This window comes from Denticeps clupeoides, chromosome 2 (genome assembly GCF_900700375.1).
Source record: "Denticeps clupeoides chromosome 2, fDenClu1.1, whole genome shotgun sequence".
NCBI lineage: Eukaryota > Metazoa > Chordata > Actinopteri > Clupeiformes > Denticipitidae > Denticeps > Denticeps clupeoides.
The window spans coordinates 36,309,236-36,322,051 of record NC_041708.1 but is presented as its reverse complement, the minus strand read 5'-3'; the positions used below and the strand labels follow the sequence as shown (position 1 = coordinate 36,322,051).

The following is a 12,816-nucleotide window of genomic DNA, read 5'->3' as shown; positions in this document are numbered from 1 at the left end:
TGTCATTAATCATTTTAATAATTAGTAGACATCCTGGCACCTTGCAGAATGCACGCACCATTCACACAATGTGGCTACGGTAAGTTTACTGTCACCACTCCACCTTGTGCACATGTCTTTGGGTGATGGGAGGGAACCAGAGGAAAACACACAAAGCTAGAGAAACCATGGCCTCAGAGGTGGTGTCATCCTTATCAGTATACATTATAAAATCAATAAGGCACATTTGGCTGTATTTAACATCTTCCAATCGATTAAAAAAAAAAAAGAAGCCATAAAAATGAGGTAAAAGTACATCTCATAGATTCTTTAAAAAACTCTGGAATCATTGCTGATCTGTAACACTTCCACCACCATATTTCCCAGCAGGAAATACCTCTCCAAAAAGTGTACTGTTACCGTTACTAAGAAACTCACTTAATGATTGGACAATCTATTGCACATTATTATAACATACAGTATTCACTTCTATTCACTTACCATGCAATAAAATCGAGAACACTAGACCACAGGGATATGTCTAAAGTTTTTATAGCTCACCATCTTTATTCATAAGCAATTTATACATAGCCAGAAATGGTTGCTGTTCAGATGTTTAGTTTTTTTTAGTGTAATAAACTGTACTTATCTATATAGCTTTATATAGATTTTTATTACTGGAATGTCGAAACAAAGCACAGCAGAAGTACGGCATCTCTTACAATGAACTTTGCCCAGGTGCAAAGGTCACAAAAATGACTCATGACATCATTAAAACCGCAATCATATAGACAGACAGCAGCACCCTTTTTTCATAAAAGAATGTGAGCCTCACCCACTGACATTAAAGAGAGATTTTCAAAGGCCATTATTCCGAGTGTGCGTGTACTTCCAGCACACGGCTCTCTGCAACAGCACAGTCTGAAAACGCGTTCGTATATCTTATTGCAATTGTCTCCAGTGTGCAGACATAGACACAGGACAATTTACATTCACCGCTCTATTACGAGTGTAAGCACATGGTACTGTTACCATTAGTGGTTTAAAATTAAATTAAACAGAGGACAATAAACATGTACAACTTTAATGAATTGAATCTGAAATTAACTAAATATTTTTAAAAAATTCAGAATATTTAGATGTCCCTGCAAAGCTTTTAGAGTAATATTTATTAGTTTTTTACAGCGATATTAACAAAAAAAAACATATCAACATATCTTCATAATCTACAATAATGAATTTTAACAATAAAACCATTATAATAACCATTAAATGGAAAAAAAACATCCTGATACATTCACTAAAACTGTCGATGAAATCTTTGCCTCTAGAATTCGGTTTCTTTTCCATCCCCGTCACCCAGGTAATACTCGTCATCTGTAGTGGAGGAGTCAGAACTGGACTCCTCGAAGACAGACAGGCTCGCCTTGTAACTCTTGGACGGTAAGAGTCCTCTTGGCGACAAGCTGTCCTGCGAAGTCCGGCTGCCGGTGGAGGAGGAGCTGGGGATCCGCGCCATACGTCTGCTGGTGGGCGAGAATGGCGGTGATGGGGGCGGGGTAGGGTCAGATTCCTTATCCCATGGGAAGTAAGTGCTCTCCGGACTACTTGGACTCCTGCTTGTTGCCTCAGCTTGAGGACTGGGGTCTGATCGGTGCTGCGTGGTTCTCAGTTTGTGACTCTGAGGGCCACCAGGGCTGCTTGTCATCTGATAAAACACATCATCCGAGTTAATAAGGTCGGGTGGACATGAAAGGTCACTGACGCTGCTTGTCTTTGAGGCGGTTGAGATGCGACCGGGACCTGAGGGGCGGCTTGAGAAGACGTTTGTCACTGAACAGGAGCGCCTGCGGTCCAGACCATACTTCACATCGGTATAGAAAGGAGAAGGTCCTCCGCTGTAGTGTCTTTCTTTGCCATGTGCAGAACTGCTGGAGACTAGATTGTCCTCAGCCTCACTCAGAGATGTGTTTCTTCTCTGGGGCATGATTCTTCTGTAAAACTTGACTTCATTGTCCTCGTCTTCTAAATCAAAACGCAAGGCGCTGTAGAGGTTGGAGGAACTTGCTGACATCTTCCGATAAGCTGGAAGTGTAGCATAGCGGTTTCCATGACTGGACTGTCTGTTAGCACTATAATCCTTTTGGACAGATTTATTTCTAGTTTTGTCCAAAACTAATTCATGGTTCTGCTGATCTTTTTGGACCTGAGAAGTCATTGGCTTTTTAGAATCCTGGTAAGGCAGCTGCGTGGCACCAGCTGACTTTCTGATGTCTGAAGGAACAGAAATCTCCTTCTTCAGAGATGGACCTTCCAGTCTGCCCCCTCTACACGATTCCGCAGAAGACTCACTTCCAGATGACTTCAGTAAAAATTTCTCCTTCTTTTTCAGAGTTGGACTCTCTTGTTCTGCACGTTTTATGCTGAAAGTCTGTCTGATTCGGTTCAGCACTTGATCCATCTTTGATCCGCTTGATCCATTCTTCTCAACATGAGCATCTTTTGATAGACTAGGACATGAAGGACTGACATTTTCCTTCTGAGAACTTAATGCAAAGAGACTCCTTTTCCTTTTCTGGTTCTCTGTTACAGGACTGCTGCTGAAATGTTTACCCTCACTGGCGGCCTGATTATCTTTCACACGACCATCCACAATGTCCTCCTTTTTGATGCTACTAATAGTAAACTGAGTCGTGGTCCTCTGATGGGAATCTGGTTCACTGATCAGTTGCCACTTGGAGGGAGCAGAGGATTGACATGGGAATGTGTTTTCCCCAGCAACATTTCCATCATGGGTATCTTGCAAGTATCTTGCAGTAAGCCCCTGAGGTCCTACTGGCCTGAATACCAACATATGATTATCAGGAGAATCAGTGTGATCAATCTGGGATTTCGCCAATACACTTGAGGCACTTAGAGGTGACTGAAAATGTCTGCCTGCAGTACTTGTGTCCAACACTGTGGCTGTTTGATCACATGGTAAAGATTTATCTTGTACTGGTGAGACCAGCGGAGGCGAAGTATCTGAATTTGGTGACATTCGTGCAGATATGAGGCTGAAATAGGGGGACGAACTGAAGCGAGCCTTCAGGTTACTTCCAAGGTCTGGAGGAAGAGACAGTGGTGACCTGCTCTTGAGGACTTCTTTATTATCCAGGATCTGAGGTGAACTCAAATCAGAATTAAATCTTGAAGTTGAGCCTTTAGCAGGAGAGGACATTTTCTGGCCCCACGGCATGACTGCATCCCACTCGGGTGATGCAGATGTAACAGGTACCTCTCTCCTTTCTAACTGCAGAGTGCAGGCATTTGGGGATGATGAAGAGGATAAAGTTTGGCTATTGGGTCTTAGGGATGAGTAAATGTCTGGAGCTCGGACACTTCGGAGAGGCCTCGTCGGAGAGAGGGGATTGGGCATCGCTCCAGGGCTCTGAGTCGACAGAGGTTGTCTCCTAAGGGAGCCACCAGAGTCTAGATATTTCTGCCAGACATGGGATGGGTCTGTTCTCTCAACGGAGGGGAAAATCTTATCATCAGAGGGAGACAGGCTATCTGTGAAGGATCTCTGTCTTAAGGAAGAGCACACACTCTCCATGGAGGACAAGGAACTGAAGGACCTTTCATGGTGGTGGACTGCACTATTGGGTGAGCCATGTCTTGTAAAAATAAGGGAATTAAGGTTTTGAGGGCTATGTAAAGGATTTGGACCGGAAGTGTCAGGACTGCTCATCGTCCGTGTCTCAGTGTTGTCCAGGTTTGGTGGTATGAACCTCTGTCTATGCAACATGGAACCAGGTGTTGTCCTGTGCTGTGGAGCTGTGGAGAAGTCCAGGCTGCTATATTTTAACATGGAAGGAGTTGACAGTCCTCTCTGAAAGAAGGATGTTTCAGTTGGACCTGTGGTTTGCGGCTTCTGTAGTTCCTGGTCTCCTTCTGAAGAAGAAAATATAAAAACTGTCGTTTTAGCCTCTCTGCTGCCAAGATGCATGGCAGATCCATCTGCTTTTTTGTTAAAGGAAGTCGGTGGTGTTTGTGACCTAAACGTCTCTGCTCTGCTGTTTTGTAAAGCCCCAGATGACTGCTGCTGGGACATCCGGAAAACTTTTTTGCTGGGGGAGGTTGGAGAGGTGGGGTTTGTGTCTCGAGAACTTGAGTTCAGGCGCCTGAGGGAGAAAAGCAAGCTGCTGGGGGTAGAGCTGGACCATGGAGAAGAAAATGTTCTTTGCTCAGCACCAGGCTGTGACGTCATCCTTGGCTGCTGGTGGCTCAGGTTCCGAGGTGATGTGGGTGCTTGAGCTGATGCGGGTGGTCCTGTCATAGGAGGAGCAACATCCGCTCTGTCCTGTAAACCCCCACTCATGTCCACTGTGAAGGAGTTAGAAAGATGTAGTTTTGTAGATACATGTGTTCTTACATTGGATGAGCTGCTCCCAATCTGCTCCTCAGTCAGCCTTGCTGAAGGGTTGTTCCTGCTGCTTAACTCTGGAAACACATCTCGGAGTTGAGATCCATCTGTTCTCAGTGGTTCAGATGAGCTAACGTCCAGTCTGCTTACTACAGTTTCATCTGCAACCTCCTGCTTCTGCCTCCTGGATCTGACTCTCCAATTCGGGACCAGTACTGTAGCCAGGGTAGATGCCAACATGACTAAAATCCTACTGATCAGACAGTTCTGCAGGCCATTCACTGCAGTGTCAAAACCAGCGGTCCCCTTCTAGTCCATAATGCCTTAATAAAAAGGGCTGAGTGTCAGCATTGGGTTCTGGACCATTCTCTTCTCTTCTCTGCAGCTGGTCACTGCAATGTATACCTTCTGTTATATATCTGCCAAGGAACAATACAAAAGTGTTAAGGTCATGTTCTAAGAAACTGTACAGCATATTTGCAAGATGTGCACTTTTATTTTAGAAATAATTTCTGCAATCATGTTCCACATCATAGTGAGACAGGGAAAAACTTTTTTTTGGTCATTTGTAAGTAATGCAATTCTTACACCACTTTATTATCATATTTTTTTTACATTAACATTAACTGGGGCAGTGGTGGCCTAGCAGGAAAGGAATGGGTGCTGTGCCATATGTGACAGCTTTCACTTTTTTAATACAGGTAAATAACCTAGCCACGGAAGATGCATGTTTCTTGATGCCAGACCCAAGCCTGGCTAAACAGGGATGGTTGTGTAAAACTTTTGCCAAATCAATTGTGCAGACAATCAGCTGATCCACTGTGGCAGGATCAGCCAAAGGAAGACGACGACTTCACACAGGTAAATACATATTTGCTTATGTCCCCAAACATAAAGTTTTGTATAAGAGTATTACTTTATCAGATCTGCTTGCATTCATAACTGCATTCAGGCTGAAATCATGAACGTATGTCAATGTGAATTAGCCAAGAATCACTGAAGCAATTGTTTATTTCTGCTATAATTTATTTTCAGATTCTGCCATTTCTGAACTGGATCAAGTCCAAGAACCTTGATCAGCAAGATCAACCACATTCCAGCACACCTTCATGTTTTAATGTTAAACTGTTAGAGAATCAAAGAGACAAAAATGAGAGGACAAGGCTTAATTTGAGCTTTTAGTCTCTCTGACACATGTACACACTTGCTGAGCGTTGTGTGTAAATACAGAGTCAGCAGACGGCGGTATTCCATGAAGCAGGATATCCCAGTTAGCTGAGGGCGGTAGTAGCGTAGTGGGTAACACACTCACCAGAAGACCCAGGTTCAATTCCCACATTCCCCCATTGTGTCCCTGAGCAAGACACTTAACCCCGAGTGTCTCCAGGGGGGGGACTGTCCCTGTAACTACTGATAGATTAAGGGCGTCTGATAAATGTGGCAAATGTAAATGTAAGCTGGAGAACATAATTCTCCAATAGAAATTTTGCTGAGGGACATACCTACTGGACACGCCATAAGCACAAGCTAACACTGGCAACTGAAAAATCCTGCTTTGTGGAACACCCCCCAGCAAGAAACACAAGCGCACACACCCAGACTTATAAATGACAGTGGAATGCATGAGAATCAGTCTTTAAGCATGGCTCAAGTTCACCTGCGCAAACAGTCAAACAAGTACCGATAGACTGGGCGGCTCTGCCACATTATGCCGGAGGTCTAAAGGACAACACAATTTGCGTCTGATAAGGCTGAGTAATGATTAATCATTAAAAAGACCGGCACCTTCTTAACGCACCATAGACAGATCAATCACCTAATGACCCTTGACCACAATGTGTCTGCAGAGAACAGTTGAATTCAAGTCAAAAAATTACATAGGCATGTAAACAATCTGTTTTTTATTTCATATAAATGCCTAATATTTTCACATTAATTAAAAAAGGCCTGCTATTTTGTTTGTGGAAAGGCTGAGAATATATTTAGCATACTTATTATATCATAAAGGTCCACAGCTGTAATATCTTTGTATTTAAATGAACACAGACAAAGAAACGAGAGAATCTTATCTCAATTTCTTGCATCTGTGTCAGATGGTAGAGCATCAGCATTCCTCACAGAGGGGTTTGAAGCACCTAAAGTGTTTTCTGGAATCCTGTGCATGACAGGTGTGCAAGTTATGCAGGAGCATGTGCAGTCCATAAAATCCCACCTGGGTCTCCTGTGTTTAAGCATCAGCTGCAAGGAGCCGCTCTGTGGCTGCACAAACCCATCCACTGCACTTAGCCTGCTGAGAAACACACAGAGCAAACCTGCATATGAACCATGCCAAAATCATGACATTACTTGTAACATTTTGCATTTAGTGAGTCTTTTTTTTGTCATTAATCATTATGGGCAGACTGAGCACGATTACATAACGCTTGAAATGGCCTCATCTGCAGTAAGATAAAAATTATCTAGCAAGGCTGGGCATGTCCAGATTCCTGTCAAATCTTTTTTTAACATTGAGGAAAAGGATTTGTTCCTCTTAACACAAACCCAGTCAGTGGCAGTCAGTTGCACAAAACGTCAGATATCACATTTATAACTCTTTAAACTGGGTTCACAGTTTCTTAAATGCAGGCCAACATTTGCCATTCTAAAAACAGAAAGCAGCACTTCAAACTGGCCTGAGTTTAAATCAAGAAGACAAAAAGTATGGATACACACCCTGGTGAACGGCAAACCAGGGCATCGTCCACTCTGTTGGTACAACCAGAAGAGGACAAAAAGTAAAGACGTTTACACCGTAAACAGTAACATGTGACTGTTATTGATTTGGGAAGAAATCAAAGTAAAGTAACTGCAATGCGCTGGGCGTAGATTTTTTTTTTTATAAAATGGTGTAGCACCAGAGGCTGCTTATCAATGAAAGGCCATTCCATGCACACACCTACAGTTAACAGATAAGTCCATGAAGGTCCAACAGGACTACAGCGTATTTGAAGAATTCTGTTTTTTTTTTGTATAAATCACTGTGTGAGATTTATATATATAAATATATATATAAATACAAACATACATATGTTCTGTTTGCTTTTTTTACATACAGCTGAATAACACCACTCATTAAACTGTGTGAAACGAGTCCGATGTAGGTGGCGAGAGCATAAAAGTATAAAAGTTAAAACCCTCTCACCACGCTTCCCCGCGATGGGTCCCCAGAGCCACGCTGACTTCTGTCCTGGGCGCCGAGTTCCTGTGTTGACATTGTTTCTCACAGGTCGCAGCCCGCACAGGCCCCGCCCCCCGCACAGGCCCCGCCCCCCGCACTGACGTGATGACGCGCCCTGCCCATTGAGTCGTGTTGCCAAGTCAGTTTTTATGAAAAAAAGAAATGATAAAACACTATTCGGTTATGTCTAGTAAAACAAATCTCGAGGGATCTACCAAGCCAAATGCAACGTCAGATGTAATCACATAAATTATGTGAGATTTGATAATTGCAATGTCGAATAGTAAGGCCACATTGCAACTTTGTGTTGTACGTTCAGAAAAAGAGCAAATTTTGTCAATAATATTAAACCGCTTTGGCTGTTCAGACGTGGTACTGAGGTGAGACCTGGCAACGTTGGTTGGAACGGTCGGAAAAATGGACGGTATTTAGGGAGGGTGTTCGAACTTCACCATTCCGATGTTAACGTCGTTAGTCTGCGCTTGACCTGCTGCACCCTTGTATTAAAGGATTTAAAGGCTTACAGAAAACGCGACGTCGCATTAACGTACTTACGTGTGTCTGGGCACAGTAGGCAGTCATGTGTGGTAACCAGTCTGTTTGATTATTCTGCGGCTAAATCAACTGCAAATATTATAGACCACGGAATTATTCAATAATCTGATAACCATCATTCCAGATTTCTGAGGAATGCACAGCATCGTATTTCAGTTGGCCGTCGCTAGAGGGCGATGTTGCACTTCTCCATCAATCTCACCCTGAAGCAATGCTGTTGGGAAAGGAACTTAGAAACTAGGTACTTGAAATAAAATAATCACATTAGTAAAGTGCATATTAGACAAAATAATAACACAAAAAAAGTCACATACAGCAAAAAAAGTGCCAATATGTTTCCAGAGCATAACATAAGACATAAATAAAATACCCAACTATCCATGGGAAACTGTAAGAAATGTGAGCCTTAGCTCCATATTCAGTGTCCATTGAGGAACAGTGGTGGTAGTGTTGCATAACTTTGGGAAGGTAAGAGGACTGGGGGTTGCCTGATGAATGCACTTCCTTCACAGTGGTCATGGTGAAAGAAGATGGAGGCATAGCTGGACAAAGGGCAGATATATTTGCAGTGTCAGTTGTATTTGCTGCATAACTTGTTAAATAATCAAAGAAGGGCAGTTACTATTTCACTATGCATATAACCTCCAACAAGCTTTTTTAAAATGTGGTTCTTTAATCACTGCTCCCCAACACTGCCCTCAAGCAGCGGATTTTAAAAAATGCATGTCAGAAAATACCTACAGGAACCATGTAAAACATTTGAAATATGGTGTCTGCCTTAACGTTTACATCTGTACTTGGCGGAGACACATTTTGCGACAGTAATATCTGTAGATATATTTGAAGAAATTCTCGTAGTTCATGTGCTCCGGGGTGCTCCAGGTATTCAACAACGTTGTCCGAATAAAGCAGGGTGTCTTGGGGTCCTTCCCCTGGTTTCACTACGTTTAGAGGTGTTGGAGATCTTGAGACACGGGGACCAATGGGTTCGTGCCAGTTTTGAGGTTTTGCTCTAAGGTGAATAAGCAACAATAGCCAGGTCTAACCTGCAATCATGTTGTAATGAATTGTGGTTTGGAGCACGGTGAGAGCAGGATCCTGCGTTTTGGCTGTTAAAGCAGAAAGAACAAAAGACCACAGGAAGGCTGCTTCAGTCTGCTGAAAAAGCTCATCTTCAGGGCATTAATCAAAACCAAAACTTCAAAAGGAAGTACAGAATTTGACAGCAAGTGAATGAAGTGAATGTTGTGTTTAAAAATGAAATATGTTTGTGTTTCGAAATGAAATTTTCAATCTGTGATATAGTATAGAGTACAGCTCGCAGCTTATTGAGTCTTTGAAACTACAGCCAGCTGGGGGAATGTAGTCTGAAGGAGCCTTAAGGAGGTCTGGTTTGGAGGGGTTGAGTCCTCCAAACCAGTCCTCAAGGTACCCTTGATCTGAGTTACTGCACTGCCGTGCCACTCTGTTTCAGCAGTTCTGCCAGTATTACGAATGCTATGTTGCCCTTTTGCTATTTAAAATAGGTAACAGGCAAAACATTTTCTGGATTTATGCAGAATCTGAGTTTTTAATGATCATATATAGAATAATCATCATTCAAGGTAATAATTAACAGAAAAACACATTCACTTTTATTAAACCACTCTTTTATTAAAGCAAGCGCAATTCCGATGATGGAACTAAGGGAAACTAATCAATGACATTTGTGACTCAGATGCTGGGTATAAATAAAGGACCCTCCGCTCCCTCGTCTCAAACACATCACTGAGTTCAAGCAGCTCGGCTTATTGACTTAAGTTAGAAAAATCTATTTTAATCAGGATTTTTTTCTTTTCGGATGTGTAATGAAAAGTGATTGTTGGTCTGCCGTTCAAACTAATCCTGTAAAGATTAATGATAAGGGAGGGTAATTATTTTTTGTTGAATCACTGGAAACCATTAATTACCCTTATTAACCCCGGAGAAAGGATGCTGGAGAGGGACCAGATCAGTGCTCTAATACCCATAGTGATATACTGTGCAGTTAGTTAGTGTCCAAGCACACATACACACACACACACACACACACACACACAGACATGTCATGCTTGCTTACTCATACATACACACACACACACACACACACGCACACACACAAAGACACGTCATGCTTGCTTACTCATACATACACACACACACACACACACACAGACACATCATGCTTGCTTAATCATACTTACACTTGCACACACACACACACACACACACACACACACACACACATACAATTCGACATGGAAAATTTTCATTGTCAAAACGCACTCTACTCACCTTGGGTTTCAATTATGTGATCACTGTTCAAATGAACATACATTTTAGATTCAGAAACTAGTGAAACTTCAATGTAATTAAAATTGTGTGTGTGTGTTTGAATGGGCCAATTGACACCTCACTCTCTTCCAGCAGTGACACTGATATATAAATACAATCAGATCCACTTCAGATTTACTCCCACCAACACAACATTAGTCACTGTTGTGCTGAGAATGGTACCACACTGAAATCATATGTGGTCATATGTGGTCTTTTGCCCAAAATCTGACTGGGTCTAAACTGTAGGACAGCAGATGGTCTACAGAGGTATCCTGGGTACATGCAGATGTTTCCTTGAGTGAACAAATATATATGATGTTCTGTTATAAAAGTTCTATATTTTAGGCCCCTTTCATTAAGACAGCTTTATCACACCAAAATATTACCTGTGCTGTCCTTCTGAATAGCTCTGCGTGACTTGGCATAAATTATAAGCTGTCATTGCTAACAGCTATATAGATGGCCTGACAGATCAAATTGATCCAACAGACAAAATTGATCATGGGAAAATAAAGAGGTGAGACTGAGGAGAGTAACTGGGTAATTATTTGCTACAAAAGGTACCAGGCATATCTTAATATGAAAAATCTTCTTGTGGAGTGTATCATATATATATGTCATATTTCTGTTTTATTTGTATTTTCAGATATTCCAAATTTTATACAACACATAGAGCTCCGACCTTCCCTCATGGTGCCCATACATTTGCCCAAAGAAAATGCTATTGCTATTAACAGAGTTACATTTTCTTTAATAAAAAATTTAACAATGCTTTTGCAGTACAGCAGTCACAGTACTATAGACATAAAGAAAGATATGGTTTTTGCTATTATAAGTGAGCTCTTTAACCCTCACAGTAAAGGACAACTACACTTGCGGCACAGTCTTTCCTTTGCTAAAGACTGCTTCCGGTAAGTGACACCTATTTAACCATCCTGTTTTTCAAAATAGTTTGAACTGTGTCCCTTTTTAACAGTGTTTGAAGTACAGATAATAAAATAGGTTTGCTAACAAATTTAGGTCCAGATGCGCTGTACTGTACTGTAGATGTATGGCCCAGTAGTGGAGACCTGCAGACATGACTGCTGGACAATATTCAAGTGACTGTAAACGGCAAGAGCTGTAATGTCTTTCATATGCTGCATCATAAATTACAGCCAAGAAAATACATAATCTCCTGGGGAGAATCTGACAAGGCCAATTCATATCTGTGAATTGATTTTTCTTTTTGAAGCGTTGCCAGATTATGAGAACTCATTCAGTGCACGTATTATGATGGTTACATAATCAGGTTTTGTTTGTTCTGCCAAAAAGCAATCACAAATCCTAATTAGACATAAAGTTCAATTTATCAAACACATTGGGGGGAGCATGTGACACAGTCATTTGTAAGACTGTCAGATTTTTATAAGAAAACGTTTATTCGATTCTGTGTTTGTATACATGCTGCCTGTGGTTGTAGAAATAAGATTTTGGGTAGTGGTTGGCCAAGCGGGTAAACAGACCCGTAATCGAAAGGTTGTTGGTTCGAATCCCGAACCAACAAGGTGACACTGAGCAAGGTACCAACCCCACACACTGCTCCCCGGGTGCCTTTCATGGCTGCCCATTGCTCACCAAGGTTAAATTATTAAATGCAGAGACCTGGGTTCATGTGTGTGTCACATGTACAAATAAAATACAAACAATTATCACAAATAATCACTTTCACTTCATTTCAACAACCAAAAACAGAGACACATTATTTTAATGATTAATAGTTTTATGTTGACCTGGTTTATTGAGTAACCAAAGACATGGTGATGCAGGTGATATATTAAATCCAAAAATTTTGTAAGGAAAATGTGTTGCGTTGAAGCTGATTAGGCCAATAAAGAGATACATCGTGCTTGCTTAATCATACATAGCCTTGCACATACACACACACACACACACACAATTCGACATGGATTTTTGTCAAAATACACTCTACTCACCTTGGGTTTCAATTATGTGATCACTGTTCAAATGAACATAAGTTTTAGATTCAGAAACTAGTGAAACTTCAATGTAATTAAAATATTCTGTATTTTGTGTGTGTGTTTGAATGGGCCAATTGACACCACAATCTCTTCCATCCGTGACACTGATATATAAATCCAATCAGATTGCCCACAGAAGCAATTATTTAAGCGTGCAATAAAATGCTGGATGCACCATAAAGGCACACCCTACATGGGGATTAAAACCACAGACATATACAATCTGATCAGCACTTTCACCATAACTTAAAACGATCAGTGGAAATCACTTTTATCATATTTAA

The 12,816-nt window shown here is 41.5% G+C and overlaps 1 protein-coding gene across 3 annotated transcripts; it reads right to left on the bottom strand.

Moving 5' to 3' along the window:
* Positions 1-515: 515 nt before the first annotated feature.
* Positions 516-7,667, bottom strand: LOC114784968 (uncharacterized protein DDB_G0284459). 3 transcript variants are annotated; one of them, XM_028970899.1, is made up of 4 exons: positions 7,566-7,667; positions 7,097-7,129; positions 6,597-6,671; positions 516-4,803 (listed from the first exon to the last, which is right to left on the bottom strand). In XM_028970899.1, exon 4 carries the CDS (start codon positions 4,622-4,624, stop codon positions 1,307-1,309), a length of 3,318 nt encoding a protein of 1,105 aa, XP_028826732.1. In that variant the 5' UTR covers positions 4,625-4,803; positions 6,597-6,671; positions 7,097-7,129; positions 7,566-7,667; the 3' UTR covers positions 516-1,306. The 3 variants fall into 3 exon arrangements, with proteins under 3 accessions (XP_028826732.1, XP_028826731.1, XP_028826733.1); XM_028970898.1 differs by having other exon boundaries at positions 6,597-6,674; positions 7,566-7,659; XM_028970900.1 differs by lacking the exon at positions 7,097-7,129 and having other exon boundaries at positions 6,597-6,674; positions 7,566-7,605.
* Positions 7,668-12,816: the final 5,149 nt, after the last annotated feature.

What these genes read in the sequence shown, in the direction of transcription:
- LOC114784968 (XM_028970899.1), bottom strand. Translation starts at nt 4,624, where the DNA reads ATGTTGGCATCTACCCTGGCTACAGTACTGGTCCCGAATTGGAGAGTC.